At 37.3% G+C, this 19,461-nt stretch overlaps 1 protein-coding gene across 1 annotated transcript in view; it reads left to right on the top strand.

Annotated features, from left to right (window-relative positions):
• The window catches only part of SLC16A10 (solute carrier family 16 member 10), a 69,826-nt gene that overhangs the window by 27,665 nt on the left and 22,700 nt on the right, over nt 1–19,461 (top strand). Inside the window, exons 2-3 of the mRNA XM_082302925.1 lie at nt 14,596–14,740; nt 17,895–18,333. Of these exons, the coding sequence (XP_082159051.1) occupies nt 14,596–14,740; nt 17,895–18,333 (584 nt within the window). The remainder of the gene's footprint in view (nt 1–14,595; nt 14,741–17,894; nt 18,334–19,461) is intronic.

Below are 19,461 nucleotides of genomic sequence, written 5' to 3'. Positions count from 1 at the left end.
GGCTTCAAAAAAAAACTTTATTCCGCACACTGTGTGCCTGTTTGTTTGCTCATGGTAGGTACAAAGAGTCTTTCTAATACAGGCATCCAGAAGCTTGAAGAGCTGAAGGCATTGGTGAAAAAAGGGGAGGAAAAGAACCAGCAGTATGATTGGCCCGGTTTTGTGCTGACATTGGTTTTACTACTAAGATAGTGTGGGGTTTTTTTTTTTATTGAGCAAAACATTTTTTTTATTCAAAAGAATCTTCAGAAAGTTGTAACGCTAACCAAAATTTGATTGATTCATGGGTCTTGTGGTGGGGTTATTTTTAACCATAGTTTTGGTAAAGAATTGCTAGTAGGTGGATGCGAAGTCAAAGACTAAGTAATGTAGTATTAGTATTATTGGAATAGAAAGATGTTTCTTGACTAAAACAACAAATTTATTCCAGATATGATTATTTATACGCACTTTTTATTTTTATATGGGATATATAGGCGTTATTACTCCCTTATCTTTGACTGGATTTTATCTATATAAAAACTTAAAGTATTTTGTTTGTAAGGATTCTCAGTATTTTAAGAACTGATGTGATATCTTAAGCATAACCGTATAATTTTTTGGAAAGTAATACTGTACAATAAAGGAGAGAACCTGTAATGCTAAAGAGGACTTACATATGTCAAAAATCTTGTAGAATAAGGTTTGTACCTCATCTCAAGGAAAGAGTTTTAGCTCAAAAGAAATATTGTCATTTAAAAATGTAAAGACTGCTCAAGTAGCTCAATTACTTGCCCATTTATTTGTATTTTGCTATGGAAATACCTGGTGCTGTGTGTGAAATAAGGAAGTTGTGTGAAAATGGCAGTGAAAAACTGAGTTTAAATTAGTTTTTGGATAAACCCGGTGACCTGGATACACCTGCAGACCCCTGGAGAGAGGGAGCCCATGCTGTAGCAGGTTTGCTGTGACCCCATGGAGGACCCACACTGGATCAACCTGTCCCTGAAGGTCTCAACCCCATGGAAGGGATCTGCACTGCAGTTCATGAAGAACTGCTGCCCATGGGAAGAGCTTGTGCTGGAGAAGTTAGTGGACAACTGTCCCCTGTGGAAGGGACCCCATGCCGGAGCAGGGGAAGAGTGTGAGGAGGAAGGAACAGCAGAGAAAACATATGATGAACTCTGCAACCCCCATTCCCTGTACCCCTGCACCACTGAGGGCAGGAGGTAGAGAATTTGGAAATGAAATTGAGCCCAGGAAGAAGGGGAATGTCTATTTTAAGATTAGGGTTTTTTATTTCTCATTATTCTAATCTGATTTAATAGGTAATAAATTAAACTAATTTCCCTAAGTTGAGTCTATTTGTAATTGCTGAATGATCTCCCTGTCCTTGATCTCAACCCATGAGCCTTTAGTTATTTTGTCTCCCCTGTCCTGAGCTGAGGAGGGGAATCATAGAGGGGCTTGGTAGGTACCTGGTGTCTTCTACCCAAGATTAATCCACCGTAAATTCAAATTCTCAGCTCTAGATTATTAACTTGATGTGGTGCTCCTTTAAAATAGTTTGGAGTGAGTGTTTGCTTTTATGTTTCTCAGTAGTGTTTCCTAAGAAATAAAACCAGACCCAAAACATTTTAATCAAAGAACCATAGAATAGTTGGGATTGGAAGGGAGTTTAAACATCATGTAGTTCCAATCCCCCTAATGGCATGCCTGGATACCCAGGGAACCCCATGGCATTTTAGAGGGTCAGTTCTTTAAGCCAGAAATAATCATTTTGGATACCAGGAAAGCATTACCAGCTCTGTGAGTGTGGGGTGCATCTACTGCTGCAGCTCCTGCTGCCTCCTGGGAAACAAGTTTGGGAATGACTGTTCCAGGAAACCACTTCTGGTTTGTGGCTTGTTTTTAACTAGGGGAAAGTGGTATGTTTAGAAACACAAATAACTTACAGCCCCAAGGCATGCTGGCATTATAAGAGTAAGTCCCTCTGTGGTAGGTGCTCAATCCATGCCATCTTTCTCAGCAGTGGGTATTCAAACTCTCCTTTCCTTTCTCCTCCATCTTCCTTGGAAAGAAAAACTTTAAAGATTGATAAAAAGTGACTTTCCTAAGTTCCTGATCTTGCAGAAAATAGGGTTTGGACAGTACATTCTATCTTGGGAGAGCGTGTCCTGTTTCAACAGCTTATCAGGAAGCATTTTGTTTAAAAAACTTTTATACTTTACTAACTGTAAATATCATCCAAATTATAACTGCAACCAGTGATATTTGCAGTGTTGAGACTCCACTCAAAATCCTTTGTTGTTCATAATAACTAAAAATATGCAGATATGAACTCCAAATCTGCTGAGTACCTCAACAAGCTGTATTTCACGTATCCTGTATCTGTCAGGCTGACGTTTGCATCAAGTCTCATCCAGCTGCTCAGCTAAGATAAAATTACTGTGTGTGCAGTGTAGCAATTTGTTCACGTTTTCTAGATGAATGGCAGCCTGGGCATTTGGATTGCTGGAAATCAGATAGATAACTGCGGGGGTAGCTGGGCATTAAGTTAATGAGAAATAGTTTATAGTCCCAGTGAGTCACATTGACAGACTTGAAAATTTTGTATGAGGATGAGAGAGAAGAACAAGGTCAAGAGTTACAGTGGCTGGTTCACTTGGTTGCAAGGGTTAGAGGGTACATGAGTGTAACTGATATAAAGGGCACATGGTGACATAAAGATTTATTCCATCGCACGTGCTTTCTGTCTGCTCTTATCAAGCTTTCCATGCAAATGATTTCCTCTCACTATTAATCCTCTGAAAGGGAGGACACTTGAATTCATTTGTTTGCTGTGCAAAAACTTAAAATGCCCCAATTGTTTTCTGTACTTGGAGGGAAGAGAGTAGGAGATATGGGTAAAAGAAAATGAAATGCAAGGAAGTTCCCTTTTCTTCAGCCTGTGAAAATACCATCTAACTCTTAGTGTTGCTTAAAAATTTTCCAGTTTTGGACTTCTATATCCACTTGGCATTGTATTTGTGATGGGTCTGATAAAATTATGTGGAAAACCAAGAAAGCATTCTTTATGAAGGACACATATTGAAGCTGTTAATTGTCAGCTCACTTTACCTGAAGGTTCCTTGCTTTAAAGTCAAATGTAGCTTTCCATGTAACTATAGCACAAAATAGTGTTACAATTCCAAAGGCAGAAATTTGCTGTATAGTTCAGTGTTTGTACTTGTATTATTAAGTGCGGGCATGTGGCCCTAAACATTTGTCTGGTTTTTGCATGGTAAAGTCATGTTGCAAAACAGACTCTTTTGTTTCTGTATAAATACAGATTTCCCTCTGAAGTAGATGCAAGTTAAATAATCAGATCTTACCTTGAAAAATAATTACTTGTTGCAGCATCTAAATGATTTGCCCTAAAATCACTTGTTCTTCTGTTTTATTTGGGCAGCATAATAGTACTTCGAGTTTGGTTAGTCTACCTTTTTCTTTGTGGTAACTAGTCTGACCTGTGCTTAAAATGCTTATTGGCTGATGACTGCTTTGGGGTAGAGAGTGGGAAAGGGTGGTTTGTAACATGGGAAGATCTTTTCCATAACAGTTGGAGCCTCAAGGGTAGGGATTGAAATCCTAAAGTTTGATTATTTTGTAGGGCCCTACAGAGCATAAGGGGAATATGTTGATATAATCAGAGAATAAATGCTGTTAGAATCTGTCTTGAGGATCTGCATGAAGTTACTGACATATGATGGGGTCTTTTAGCCAATCCTGGTAGGTTCAGAAGGATCTTTTAATGTGAAGAGTTAGGGTTAGTTTGTGAGGTGCTTGGTGGCAGTCTGTGCTCCTGAACTTTAAATAGTGTTCCAAATGTACTTGTGAAGTAAGATTTCTTTATCGTGCTGCTTTTCATGGTCTCACAAGGACTTCTGATACTGTAGAAGTGAAATGAATGCCTGTGTCAATTAAAAGGCAACCTTGATTTGCAGGTCTTGCCCCAGTGCAAGTGAGGTGAGGGAAAGAAAGAAGACTAATAGCTCCATTAAGAGTTTAGGAATTTGGATCTTGAGGTCTAATCTATGCTATAGCTCAAAAACATGAGGCCAATGTATAATGTCTGGTTGCAGATATGTTTGGAATTTGTGCAGCTGTTGTTTGGGAGAGCAGTTAGGATTAAACCTTTCTGGAAAATCAGAATGTAGTCTTTGAAGTTAATAGCTAGTACTTCCTTATGCAGAGCATTACTGATTCTAAATCAAAACAGAACATGATTCTTGGCATTCAACTCTTTGGAATTAAAAAAAAAAATAAATAAACAAACCAGTGCTAATTTGAGGGGAGGAAAGGAAAGATAAAAATGTGCCTGGGAATCAGTTCTGAAGCTCAATTTTTTTGGCTAGTAGTTAAAAATGTGATTACATTGTGCTTTGAAAAGAGTCTCAGACAGTCAGCTGAAAACATTCTTGTATGACTCCTAAATGGAAAAACAAGTGGTTACAGCCATTTCTTATCGATTTATTCCTTGTTTATTCTTCCTACCACAGCATTTTCAGACTTTATTAAGTGTCAAAGGTCAAGCTCAGTTTGCTATGAAACCCAAATGCACGTGTTTTTCTGTTAATGATTTACTTCAGCCTTCCTTTAAAGGTTTCTGAAGGCGTAACACTTAAAATCTCTAGCAGCAATATTTTATCTAACACTGCACTTTTGAGCTATTGTTTTAGCTTCTACTAACTTAAGTGTTTATTTTCCTGTAACTTCTTAAAATACATAGAAGAGTTGCAGTCTCTCCAGTAGTAAAAGTTGTTGGCCTAAAAGTACATCTTTAACTGCAGGTTTATAAATTGTCCCCTATTGTCTGAAGAAAATTTTGTGATAGCTTCCCATGGTACTTGCTTTAGGTTCACCATTGCAATCTGTTTTGTTAAAAGGGGAACCAACAAGCAAAAAAAAAAAAAAAAGGCTACAACACTCTGCCTAATCTTGTGTTAATATAGCAAGTGTAAATCAGATTTATTCTGATTTATTATATTAGTTAAATAATTGGCTAGTTGCAGTGGTGTGGGATGTTTTGTTAGTATATGAATACTTTTTTTTTTTTCTCCTGCTTTCCTGCTGCTTATGCACACAAGAACTTATCTCAGGAGAAATTCTGATCTTGTGTTGTCATTACTTATAAAGGCAGAGGGTGAAATTAGTCTAGTCCAATTCTGGTAAATGGCAAGCTTGGGGAGGCTTCCTGTATTAGGGATATATGTGAAATCTCTTCTGGCACTTGGGTTTTCATCTGTCACACAGCACATGAGAGAATAAAGCCTTGGAAGAAATAAGCCTATGTTTTGACTTGATAGATTATTTGGTTTTGTTTTTCACTCCTACAAGCTTGCTTTGCTTGTACAGCAGTTTTCCAACATATTGGCAAGTTTATGCTTCTTTCTACCTCCTTGCATTAAGTTCAACATGGCATATATGAACCTGAAGTAGTGTTTTGGGCAGTCACGAGGCAATACACTGAAGAGATGCTATGCATAAACACAGGAAAGCTTACAGCTGTCGGCAAAATCTGGGAGCTCAATCTTTCAGGAGAAACTAATTTAAACTGCCTGATAATGACCTCATGTTTGCTGAAAGCAGAGATTGTGCTTTCATGCTCTGTGATATGGAAACAGGTGTCTGTTCAGAAGTCTCTTTATAGGGATTCAGTGACTCATATTTAGTTCTTGGATTCGGATGCATCATAAAAAGCAGTATTTTTATAAAGTTATTCAATGAAAGGTTTGTTCTGCAGGGACAAGGAAAAAAAAGAGTGTCTGGGGGGAATCCCCCAGTGCCTTGTATTCCTTTTGGATACTTCCACCAGTTCCTGGTTCATAATTCTTTGTGTTGACCATGATCTCTGAATGGGTTATGGAAATCTGATTAGATCCTCTACAGATAGTTCTGATTTCCAAAGCATGCTCAAGATAGCCTTGGTGTCCAAAAGAGATGGTACTTCCTTGTGTTAAATTATCTTTGCCCAAAATATTTCAGAATTTCCATTTAAATTAGAATTCAGGTTTTTTTGTTAGTATTGCTTTAAGGGAGAGCCTAGCTCAGACATCTGCAAACTAAACACTGTAAAGTAAGCAAACTGAAAGCTGTAGTCATGTAACCTGAGTTCAGAGTATAGGATACTTCCTGTGGCAGCATTATGTCATAAATTTATTTTTAGTCCTTAAACGCATACTTTCTCTAATGGGATCAGCAGTTCTCTTTTGGATAGAACAAGCAGAGCACTTCTTTGACAGTAGGGGTTCTAAGTGTGTCAGTACATGCATTTTAACATCTGCTTTTTTTTTCCACCACCATGCTGTTCTGGGATCTATGAATTGCTCAGTAATAGGAGTGGCAGTGTGGAAATCAGTTGCTCTCCCTTTTGCACCCACGACTAATGAAATTCCTCACAATTCATGAGAAGTTACTGAGCAGGTTCTGAAACAATTTTCACAGGCAGGTGTAAGCAAAGCATGTAGCATAAAGTATTTGATGTTGTCTTTGGGTAGTGATAGGTTAGATAAAAATGAGATGACAATTTCCAGGAGGCTGACCTACAGAGGCTCTCAGAGGACATGGATATTGGAATATTTGTTGGGTCTAATGGTTGTGTTCATCTGATAGGTAAGTAACATCCGCTGAGCAATTCCCTCTTTTGGAAATTACTGGCTTTTCCTGGAGGAAAAAATCATAGATAATGGATAAAAGAGGCTGTACCTGGAGTGCCTTAGGCAAGGGATAACCCAGGGCTTCTGGGCACAGGCAACAGGAATAAAACAATACTGATGAAAAATTGCACCAGCAGGAGAGAAATACAGAAATCCTAAGCAATGAATTTCACACCTTTAATGCTAATAATAAGTCTTATCTACGTTTTAGGATCTATTTCGTTTAGAATTTGAGGATACCCTCAACTCCTTCCCATTCTTAAGGGGGGAAAAAGGGGGGAAAAAGGTTTTAATCTCATGGCTCAGGTTTATTTCTTTTTTTCTTACCTGAAGGAGTTAATATTACCAACCTAAATTTTTTTATTCTGAAGAACTGCTTATGTTTAACATGATCTTCAGAATCCAATTTTTCAAGAAGAAGGGGTTTAGAACAGTACTGTTCCATAAATTATATGGAGTAACTTGAGTTACTCAAGGAGAGACTTTCTGGTTTTCTGGTCCGACACCCTTCACTCAAAGCCAGCCAAGTTAAAATACATTGAACCTCTGAGTTAGATCAGGTTGTTCGGTGTTGTCCAGTCAAGTTTTAAACATACCCAAGGGAGGAATTTCCACAGCTTTTTTTGGATAACTTTCTAAAGTTTTGCTACCTTTATGGTGAAAAATTTTCATGACATCTTATTGGAATTTCCTTTGTTGCAGTTTCAGTTGTGTTTTTGTCCCATCACTGTGCACCACTGAAAAGGAGCTGGCTTTATATCTGTAATAATCACCTGTTGGATACTTGGAGGCACTGATTAGATTCATTTTGAGCTGCTTGTCTTCTGCGTGCTGAACAAATTCAAATTCTGTAGCCTGTCCTCAGATGTGAGTGTGTTGGTGGCTGACCACTAGACTTGCTGTGTTCTTCTGTTATTGCTGAGGGATTAAAATGGCATATTAAATTGGGTTTATGTATGTGTGTCATGGGGAGAAGTGTAATCCAAATAAGTGCTGCAAAAAAAGCCATCTACACCTTTAGACATCATTAGCATTTGTAGGAAAAAAGTGTCATGGATAGTTTTCTAAACATATTTACTCTGAGGCAGCTGCCATACATTAAAAACAAAAAGAGGGGGCAAAAAAGGAAGTATAATTAGAACATAGAGACTAGAAAAAATAATTGTCAGCACAGAAATTTTTTATTAAATGCTTTATGCAGTTCTGGCTACCCTGTCACAGAAACAGTGTGATGTACTCAGGCTCAAGAGAAAGGGGCAAAGTAAGTCTTCTATTCAAAGACAGAGTTGCTTCATTTTGGAGAAGAAATTAGTATGAACAGATCTGATTAAGGCATATACAGTCATGGGTTTCAAGAGGAGCCTCAGCAGGGATGATTAATTCATATTTCTTACAGTGGTGGAATTAAATGAGAGTAAGTTCAAAGCCAAGGGGAGTTATTTTTAATGTGGTGCTGATGCCTGAGCATGTTCTGTAACTGATTACAACAAATGCAGAGAAGCCAAAGTAATATTGATGGAACTAAATGTTCTTGTTGAATGGTTAGATGCAGCATTATGCTTAGGTGGTTTCTAAGCTGCTTATTGTTGGATGTTGGGAAGATGTAGCCAGGGAAAAAGTATTGCAGGATGCTAGCCCTTTTTACAGAGTTCTTTGTTTAAGTAGTTTGTGGTGGTCAGAAACAGGATGCTGGGCTAAATCAATCTTTGATCTACACGGCATTGCAATTATTTTGTTGTTTTAAAAATTAAATGCCATGTAAATCTGATTATACAGGCACAGAATTATTAATACTAGCTGGAGACAAGCAAATTATTTCCAGAAATAACCTTCAACAACCACTTTTGTCTCCTCCAGAAGCGGATCTCTCAAATTTCCAAACTATTCTCGTAACAAATCTTTTTATGGAAGCCAGTCTTCTGCTTTGCTGAAGAGAGTATCTGTGTGTGTAACTGTCCATAATAGAAGTATAGGTCCTCTACCCATTCCATAGTTAAATTATGGAGTTGTTTGTTGTAAGGTGTTGTGGATGCTGAAAATACAGCAGTGTTCCAGGGAAGCTTGGCAGTTCATGGAGGAGAAATTGCCATAATATTGAAAAATACAGTGGAAAAAAAAGTAATGTCCAATTTTTTTTTATAAAGAAAAACAAGTACAAATATGCTCAGTCTCTCAGCTGTTAATGGTTTGAGGCTGGGAGAATACATACAGACTTCCTTATTCTTGCATAAATTGTAACTAATAACTTAATGAAAGCTAAATATTATTCAAGCTTATTGAGGTTTTAGAAGTTACTAAGTGCCTTTATTTTGCTTGCTCATATAGCTTGTCTTCTAGACAGTAGCATTTTGTTCCCTTTCTCAACCAGAACAATCTCAAGGGAAAATATGAAAAAAAAAAATCTTGAAGCTTGTTAAAAAATTAAGGGTGTTACTACTGTGTTGAGCCAACCACTTGATAGACACTTGAGGATAAAACTGCCAAGTTCCTTGTTGTAATGCTTAAAAAAAATTGATTTTAAAGAATGCTTTGGCCAAGTAGCCTTTATTTAAATTTGTGCATGGTAAAACATTTCAGTGGAACATGATATTAGTGTTTTCTTTTTTGTTGTCCTGTAAATCTTAGTGCTTTACTCCAAAGAATGATCTAAAATATTTTGTAGCATGGTTTATAATTTGGCTGATAAATATGTATTATGTAATCTAACTGTGACAATGGGAATAATTCTGAGAGTGCTCAGATATTAGATACTATATTTATAGTAAAGACACTTTAAAATAATATTTTTTTTAATTTTTAAAGACTTATGGTGGAACAGCAGCATATTTTTGGCATATGTGGTATAGTTGCATTGCTGTAGACTTTTGAACAGAGGAAATAATTAAAGAAATATCAGAATATATGTTCAGATTTTCAGTGAACTGATCGGGAAAGAACACATACCTGTGAGTTTCATGTTTGATTAATTTTAGCTATAATAAAGATTTGAGTTTTTGTAATCCATTATGTGTTTCAGTGGCACAGAACAAACAAACAGACTTTTCAATACAGCTGCCCTCTGGTGTGATACTTTTATCTTAAGAATGACTTTTCCATCTTCTAGGGAAGCCTGGGAATTGTTAATTCTACAAAAAATTGCATGTTTTGAGGAGTTAATTCTTAGCTTCCAGTGCCTTAAGGAATGTTTAAGTCCTTAAAGTAGGAATAGTTTTTTTTTATATGGCAATCAAAATGTTCTGTGTATGAATATGAATGCAATTATATGTAGCAATTAGGTGCTGTATTAGTATCTGAATTAGCAGCTCTGGAATATGGCCAGCTTCTGCCAGGAAAGCAGCCAGTAGCCTGGAGGAGAAATACTTTAATTAAGATGTAATAACTGCACTAGAGAACTCTCAGTATTCTGGCAAGCTGCATTTGTAATTTTTTGTATTACTTAGGACAGTTGTAATTTCTGTTTGAAAAAATGTGGAAGACAACTCAATGTACATTTTTTCATATTGCAGGAAAAAGTGTAAGGGTGCTTGAAAACTTACTTAAAGTGAGATTGAAAATTACTTTGATCTACTGAATATATTTTAAAGCTACAAATTTCTTCATAGAATGGATATGTTGCAGCAAGAATTATTTGCCTTAGGGCATTTAAAGATTTACTCATGTGCTGTTGTTCTGTTTATCGTGATTATTTTTGGTGCTAGGTGCCTTCACAAAGGATGAAGACAGTACATTTTGTCAAACTATGTATTCATGTGAAGTTTAACTTCAAGAACATTCTTTTCAATAAATAATAAAGCTGTTCATACACGACATGCCAACAATGTCTTTAAATTGCATTTCTGTAGGCTAATGAGAGCAACTTACTGACTTGAAGTAGTAATTTAAAGGGCTCCAGTTTTCCTTAGGTAGGTAAGTGGTACAGCATGGGCTCCCACTTTTGTAGTGGGACTTACTCCCACATCACCATTCCATTCTGAAATGCTTCAGATAAGGCATCATCATTTGTCTTAACTGTCTGTTGTATTGGAAACCAATGGAAACCTTTTAGGCTCTGCCCTGTAATTATTGTAATAACAAGAAGAGAGAATCAAATGATAAGAAAGGCATAGTTTTTTCATGAGCACCTGGACGTACAAAGAGACTAAGCATGTTGTTAATTTAGTTTTAGCTGAATGTCTTCACTTTAGCCTTTCATATTCCAATTATTTTATTAGCTGTATAGGCTGTAAAAAAACACTGTAAACCTTGACTTCACTAAGGAGAATGGTAACTGAATCACAGCCCATAGTTCTGAAATAATTTAGTCTGTTACTTCATGTAAGCTACTTAAGCTCAGTTTCAGATGCTCACTTTCTTTGCCTGTTTGTCTGCATGAATATGATCCATGTGAGATTGGATCTCAAAACCAGTCATCTCTGGTGAGCTTGTCTAGTGTCTGTTGCCTTTGTGTCTTTTTGTGCCTGGGCAGGAAGGGTGACAGGAGGTTCAGCTGTTCCTTCGTATCTTCATACCATGTGAAACTTGTGATGGCTGCCTCTCAAGATTTAGCTGCCTCTTGGCCTTGCAGGTACCCCAAGGAGTCACAGGGACTCTTAGTGCTGCCCTGCAAATCACACAGAAGTGCTGAGGACTTTTCATGGTAATGTAGCCATCATTTATTTAGGAGGGTGACAGGCCGACATGGACATTCTATCCCCTGGTGTTTGTGGTTTCCTTTGTACAGAAAAGCAGCAGGCTCACTCTGGGAGAGTGTCATGGGTTAGCAAGCATAGTCCCGGAAGGGATGTCCTTGCCAAGGGGTGCTTACAGCTTCCTCTGGGACCTGACAGAACCTATCAGCTGGCCAGTTTGAATATGGACAATTCTCTAAGCCACTTAAAGTTGTGACCACCTCTGTGATCCACACTTAAGAATAGAAACCCTGAGGCAGACTTTGTCTCTCTCGTTTCTGGCGCTGGCACAGGTGGCTGCGGGCCCCGTGTGGGGGCCAGTGGGCCTGGCCCAGGCCCTGCTTGGTCCAGGCCAGGCTGGGCCACGGCCATCCTGGAGCCATGGACCTGTTCCACCCGCAGAACCCCCCACAGCCCTGCTGTGGGCAGCCGGCTCCGTCCCCTCTCCACTTCGATAAGCCACATTCCAGCTGCAAGGCCCGAGTGAGATTAACCCTTTTAGTGCTGTGAAGAGCTGAAAACATGAGGGAAGAGAAAGAGGAGATGCATAAAGCTGAAATTCTGTTGTGAAGCTATGATATGTCAGAGTACCCATTGTAATTTCATGAAGATATGGGGGGTGGAGCGTTCAACTCGTGCTTGTTAGCAAAAGCACCTGCGCTGAGATAGGCAGATGCTGACGCAGCTGTAATTTCATGAGAAGTTTGGACAGGAAGAGATGGAAGTGATGAGGACTTTTGCTCCAAATGGGAAAGGAGAAAACCTCAGTTCCTAGAGATGCTCCCAGAGATAGTCCTAAAGATGAAGATGAGGGAGACCCTTTGCTCCCAGGGAAGGAGAAGGGCCTCTGTTCTTAGAGATGAAATGCTCCCAGAGATGGGTGAAGAGAACTTTTGTTTCTGAACAGCTCAACCTTAAAATTGTACCCCAAAAAACTTCAAGAGTGGACCCTTGAAAGCAGTTGTGGGAAAAGCTGCAAGTCATGGAAGGGACTCACATGCGAGCAGAGAGACTCCTGCTCTTCGTAAATGGACTGAACAGGGTTATTTGGAAGTGGGCGGCTGTCTCGTTGTGATAATGTGTTCATAGCAGAGCAAGAGAGACTCCTCTTCCTAAATGGACTGAACAAGGTTATTATGGAAGTGGTAAACAGACTGAACATCTTAAGGGTTGTTTTTTCACATTGTCAGTGGGAGAAGGGAGGAAGGTGGGGGAAGGAGAAGAGTTCTGAAGGTGTGATATAATTTTTTTTCTTCTTTTAGGTCTGTTAATAAACTTCTTTATATTCTTTCAAGTTTGGTGCCTGCTTTGCATTTCTCCTAATTCTTATCTCACAGAAGATAAACAGTAATGAGTATCTTGGACCAAACCACTACACTAAATTGTTGTTTCTGCCCGGTTACAAACCCAACCCGCTACAGAGAGATAAGGATGATAAGTCTTGTAGAAGTTGGACTTCTTAGAAGGTTTTTAACTGGGTGGTCTCCAGGCTGGATGAGAGCATCTCCTCCCTCAAACTCCTGCTTATAAACTGTGGTTTATAATGTCTTGTACCTTCAGTAGCTATGTGGGCTGTAATAGGGCACAGATCTCACAGAAGTCATGTTCTGCCATGTCCAAGGTCCTCTTGAGCATTCCTCAACTGCAGAGAAAGAAAAAGACTAGACCTTCCATAAACTTGGACTTTGCCATTCAGGCAGTGTCACAGGGTCCTTGTTCTTCCTAGTCTCTTGTGCTCTCTCTTCATACAGCTTGAGGTTTTGCTGCGGAGGTGCAAGGCTGGCAGGGCTATCATATATGGAGTAGTCCTACACAGGAAATGGCCATAAGAGTACCTCACTCTTTAGATTGTGCCTTGAAATGCTCTTATTTTATCACATGATCAAAAAATCCCAGCAGCACACATCCTTCCCCAAACAGTTAGGCTGTGGTTCATTGAGAGCATAGTTTGCCCTAAAATAAAGGTTTTGCTTCTTGTACTCCTTTCTGGTTTTCTCTAGCCATCTGTTCTCTCTTGTCTTTCATTTACATTGTAAACTCTTGGAAGAAACAAGTTTTTGCTTGTTGGTTTCTTTTCCTGTCTTTAGTGCACAATGATGTCTTAGTCAATGTGTAGGGCTTACTGGCTCTTTAACAACACATATCCTAAGCCTTGGTAGTGGTAGATCTACTTGCAAATATACTTCATTTAGTCTTGTGGTTATATACTTTTCCAGATAATTTTATTTGCCTTCATCGCTGAATCACGATTATCTAACTATGTCTTTAGGAAACGTATTCTAAACAAAATTCCAGTTACACAGATTTAAAACTATTTCAGATTGAAAGAGTTGTCTTCTGTACAATTCAAAATGAAGCTAAAATATTTTTTCCAATTCATTTTGCATTAGCAGCTTTTTCCACTTCCTGTTTGGACCACTTTTTCCCCCCATGTAGGTGGGGACATTTGCAATATATATAAGTTACTATATATGCCAAATATATTAGTTGTAACTATTAGCTGTGCTAATAAAACTCACTTGTGGCTGACACTATAGTGGACTCACCTGAATTGAGTCTTAATGGTCTGATAAACCAAATACAGTTTTCACAATGTCTGTAAAGCTGGAGCAGTATCAAAAGTAGTGAAAATTTCCCATTATAGATGGAAGTGAATTTACTAACTCAAGTCTGTTTAGTATAAAGTAAAATTTCATTCCTAATGTTTATATTACAGTATAAAAGCCTATTGTTGTTTACTCATTACTGATGTTCAGTATGATCTACATCTAGTAATGAAGTTAAAAAGTTATTAATTCCTTTCAGCAAGTGTACCTGTTTAAAGTCATTAAGGTGTAGCATAAAGTCAAGAGAAATGTACTAACTGAAGTCAGAATTGATACGGATCCTCAAAGGTATCTTTAATGACCTAGGCATCACTTTGAATATTAAGTTAGCTACTAGAAAAATGTCTGTGTGTTTATAAAAAAAAGTAGAAGTAATAGCTACAAAAAGGTTAATTGCGTTCTTCGAGCTGATAAAATCTAAATTAGCTCATTATGTAAATTATTATGCTTATTTTACTGTTAGGTAAATATATTTTAAGATGTATTTAAATATTTTAAAAATAATTACCCAATTGCTACCCAACTTTAGTTCAGCAGCATAAAATCCTAGGTGAAAACAAGTATTAACTGAAAGCTGGAATCACTTGGTCTTCTAACATGTTGTCTTTTTTTTTTTTTTTTTTTTTTTTTTTTTCTATTTTGCAGCATGGGTGAGCTCTCTTTCTATGGGAATGGTCTTCTTCTGTTCCCCAATAGTTAGCATATTCACAGACCTGTTTGGCTGTCGAAAAGTAGCTGTTATTGGAGCTGCAGTAGGGCTTGTTGGACTCCTTTCAAGTTCCTTTGTAAGGTAAAAAGCTTAAATTAATAACTTTCAAAGTATTTTAATTTAATCTGTTTTTTAGTGATATAGAGGTAATGTTGATCCAATCAGCAGAGAATGAAGGAGTAAACAGTGCTACTTTATATTATGTGTAGAAAACTTGTTTTATTTGGGTTTGGTTTTATCTTTCAAACTATGACTTGTGAACTTTCAACTTAAAAAGTATTTTTAAAAATATAATGTCATAACAAGGCTCCCTATTTAACAGGAACCACTATGTATAAATATATCAACAGCAAGACTAGTGCTATAAGATCAACAGCATTGTCCAGGATAAACTTATGTTTGTTTGATGTAGATTGTATTATAACAGGTACATAAACATTGTTGCTGTCTTCCCTTCCTGCCCTGTCCCCTTAATTTTCTTTAGAAATGGCTTTAATGCTCATAAAAACACAGTAGGACCTCCAGGAAGCTGTTAAAATTCTTGTAAAATTGGATGTTTTCTTCTCTTCTCACTGGTCCAATTGCTGAACACGGAGATAGAGAAGACCTTGGTATATTGACTATACTTAAGGCTTATTTGTTTTGTTTTGTTTTTTCTTCTGGTTTACAATTCATTTGTATGTTTCTGTAACTTTTGCAGAATAAATCTTAAGAAATTCAAGAATTACTGATTTGTTGGATGTACCCTGTAGAAGATGAGGAAACAGGAAATTTACTTAGTCTAGTCATCATCAGAAATTGGTTAGTGAAGGTAGGGTATAAGAAGTAGCAGGAAAATAAGCCAGTTACCTCTAGTTCTCAGACTTTTCTTTTTCGCCCCACCCTTAGCAGAATAAGTATAGGATCAATCAGGCTACATTCAGAAGATCTTTCTACTTAGGTGCAAATGTATTTATACAGACAAAAAGCTTGTGAAAATGTCTTTTCTGTGCTTGTACTCTGAACCAGATGATTGTGAGCTGCTGTGATCTGAATGGTTAATCCTGGTGCAAATATTTGGCTTAATTCGTTTGTTAAACAAACAAACAAAACCCCCACTTCTTGATATGTTTTAAGAAGCTTCTTACTAAACGTGAGGTAAAAACTAGAAGATGTGCCTTGGAAAAGTCTTTCTTCCTCCTTGCTTCCTAGTAGTATGTTGAATGATGAATACTAAACCACCCTTGTCATTAGATAAAGATCATTCTTGTGTTTGATACCCAATGGAACAAGGGCACGGAAGAGACATGCTAGAGCAAGTTATTTTGTAAAGGCTTTAAAAATATTTCAGCTTAACTAAACTTTGAAGAGCACTTTGAGAGGTGAATTCTTGTAAGAGTACACTCCAGGTTGATGTGCATACTTGGCGTTTCATTATGTTACTTACACTAAAATGATTTATGCTCATGATGTTATCAGTTCATTAAAGGAGTATAGTTCAGATATAGAAGTCAGTGTTCTAGAAGTAAAATATTGTAAAGCTGACAAGTGTTCCTATGATCTACTGCTTTTGCATTGCACTAATTTCTTAATATAAATTTTATGTCTTAGGAAATTGAGACGTAAGAGTGTTTATGATGCAGGACAATATTTTAATATGCATGTTGTGCTGCAGACTCTTGGAATGAATTTACATATGGAAGCAAAAGTTCACTGTCCTTACTGTACTATGTTGCTCCTCTCATTTTATAATTGCTGGTTTTATTTTTCCTGGTTATTTTCCATTAATAAAGGTAGTAATTCTTTTCCCCATATGTTGTTTCTGCTGGCTTATGTTGTGTATCAGTTTCAGAAATTGATAGCTTAGTATAAAAAGTGACAATACTATGTTACAGAAATAATTATTTTTCACTATAATACACAAAACCGGAGTTTCTGGAGTCAGACCTTTGTTAGGTCAAATAGTATTTTCAAAGAAGTTCTTTAATTGCATAGGAAGCTTGTGAAGTCTATTTTTGTATAGAGGGGTGCTGGCAGGTTGCATCCTGTGATGAAAAGCACTACATAAAGCATTCATGCTCCTTAAAAAAAAATGAATGTATGGGCTGTTATTATGTATTGACTGTTTTCCAGAACTGCTTTAAAAGCAGGTGTTAACTAATAAAAAAGGTGGGGTGGGGTTCACTGAAAACATAGCATTTAAAAAAAATTATATAAACTGTCATGTGCCACCTCAGAAATCTTGTAAAAATTTTCTTGCATACTACCTCCATCTAAATGTTAAAAGATGTTTTCTTTCACTAATACTACTAATAATACTACAGTACTAATTTAATTAATTATACTGATACTGTTACTTCATACTTTTAACATTTCTTGCACAAGTACTTTTTACTGATGTCACAAGTCTGTCTGGGATCAATTACAATGGCTTTGCTTTATTTCAGGTGTAGAGTAAATGGTAACGATGGTGAACTTTATGATGAAGAACCACCTTACTATGAGATGAAATTTTTCATTCCTTATTAACAGTTGTTTTAGTTCTTTCTTAGAATATTCAATATATGTCTCAAAACACTGAATTTAAAATATTTACTCAAAAAGGGGCTATTTGTCTAAAAAAATTAATACCTAAAATGTCTATAATTTAATAATGTATTATATTACAAAATTTTGTCAATATTTTATTTTTCATTATTAATGATGTTTTCCATGTTTGTTACTTTATTTTCATAATAAACTGTTTACTTGATTTTTCTGGGTTCATGAGGAGAGTTCAGTATTACATTTGAACTGCTAGCACAGTGAAGAAATGTGTAAATCAAAACAGTACAAATTCCCCTGGGGAAAAAAAAAAATCCAAAAACCCAGCAATGGTTGAACATACATTTGGCTAATTTGCTCTGACAGTGATTTTTAAAACTTTTTTTAGCCACACTTGTGGAGTATGCCCAATCACAGCTTCCGGGGTCTAAGCTACAGACCCCCCACCAGCTGCCTCACATGCTATTTGATGTAATTATAATTGAATGTAATTTTTCTTTTTTTACCTGTTGAGTGAATTCTATAAAATTTTCAGTGGAAGGAGATGGAATAATTGCTGAATTAAGCTGATACGGTGCTGTCTAACTAAAGTATATACAAACTCGTAACTCACTTGTTGACTGATTGGGAAACTGTCTTGCATATGGGAGGTGAATATGGGCATCCACTGCCTTACAAAACACTAATGATTTGTTCTTTTCTTTCGGTACAGCACCATTGAACCTCTGTATTTCACCTACGGGATCTTGTTTGCCTGTGGCTGCTCGTTTGCCTACCAGCCGTCCCTGGTCATTCTCGGGCACTATTTCAAGAAGCGCCTTGGGCTCGTGAATGGCATTGTCACCGCGGGCAGCAGCTTGTTCACAGTATCACTGCCCTTCCTCCTGAGGGTTCTCATCGACTCTGTTGACCTGTACAACACCTTGCGGGTCCTCTGCATCCTTATGTTTGTTCTCTTCCTGGCTGGATTTACATACAAACCCCTTGTTCCCAACACCAAAGACAAGGAGGGAGGAAAGAAGGGAAAGTCCAAATTTCCTCCTGCGAAAAAGATTTGCAATTTCTCCGTTTTCAAAGTTCTTAGTTACCGAATCTGGGCTTTTGGGATCCCCGCTGCACTTTTTGGATACTTTGTGCCTTATGTTCACTTGGTAAGTGCATGTTTCTTCCTACATGTGATGTGTTTGAAAATATTTGCCTTTGTGTTATTGATTTAGAAATCAATTGGTGATAAGAAGCCAGATTTAAACTGCAAGTTGTGTTGGAGAGAAACACAAAATTAATTTGGATGTTGTCTTATTAAAAGAGTGTTTTAATCAGAAGTATTAGTTAAGCCAGTTAAAATCTTTGTTCTTTGTTCTCAATGTAAGGTTTAAAATACTTTAACCATGAAAAGAGAGATTTGAAAAATATTCTTTACTATTCCAAAGAGAATCCTTTATTTTGGTACTCAGCTGCATACATTGCCAATGATACTTGTGTGTTTTAGAGGGAGGGGGAAAGGAGTAAATAACAGGGAACAGGTTAGAAGTGTAATTTTTGTTCCTTTGTATTGAGGTATGTTCAAATATCAGTTTTTAGGATTGATTGTATTCACCATTTTTCAGGTTTATTAAAAGCAAAATACCTGGATTTTTCTGTCTCTCAAACTCTAGCCTTGTAGTTTACTACTATAGCATTAATATGACTGTTCCTCTTACCCTGTCCCAGCTGCCAGATGAGCTGTGTTTTACTGCTGTCTACAGCAGCTGATGGAACTTTGGCTTCTGGTGATGGGGAAGGTGTCAATTAGCTATTTCTTGTACATCTACTGGAGTTAACTTGTTTCCCTTACGTTTTTTTTCTGTAGTACACTCCTAAACTAAGATGTTTAGGTGCAACGGGGAGATGCATGTATTGTATCAGGCTGGCTGACACACATTGCACTGCTTAAATGGTGAATTGTTCTTGAGCAGCTTGCTGGTGGTGCTCTCTAAACTGAAGTGGTGTAAACCATAAGGATTAAAAGGGAAAGGTGGGGGAAAAGCCCACAGTCCCCAGTGAGACACTCCTTTTAGACCATTACACATCCTCATATTAAGAGTTTTTGGTAGAGTATGGGCTAGTAGAACTCAGTATGAAAACAGAAGGGTCATGTTAATATTCATTATTCGCCCATGATAGAACCGTGGGATTAATGATAATAAATATCTTTACTTCTGTCAAAAAATCTTCCGTGCCTTTAAAGCCATTCTTTATGCGATGCCTTTTCCTGGTCTTAAAATCAAGAGTCATACACA

Source organism: Coloeus monedula, assembly GCF_965178545.1.
Source record: "Coloeus monedula genome assembly, chromosome: 2".
Lineage (NCBI taxonomy): Eukaryota > Metazoa > Chordata > Aves > Passeriformes > Corvidae > Coloeus > Coloeus monedula.
Note: the sequence above shows the minus strand (reverse complement) of the source record. Positions and strands in the feature narration are given on the sequence as shown.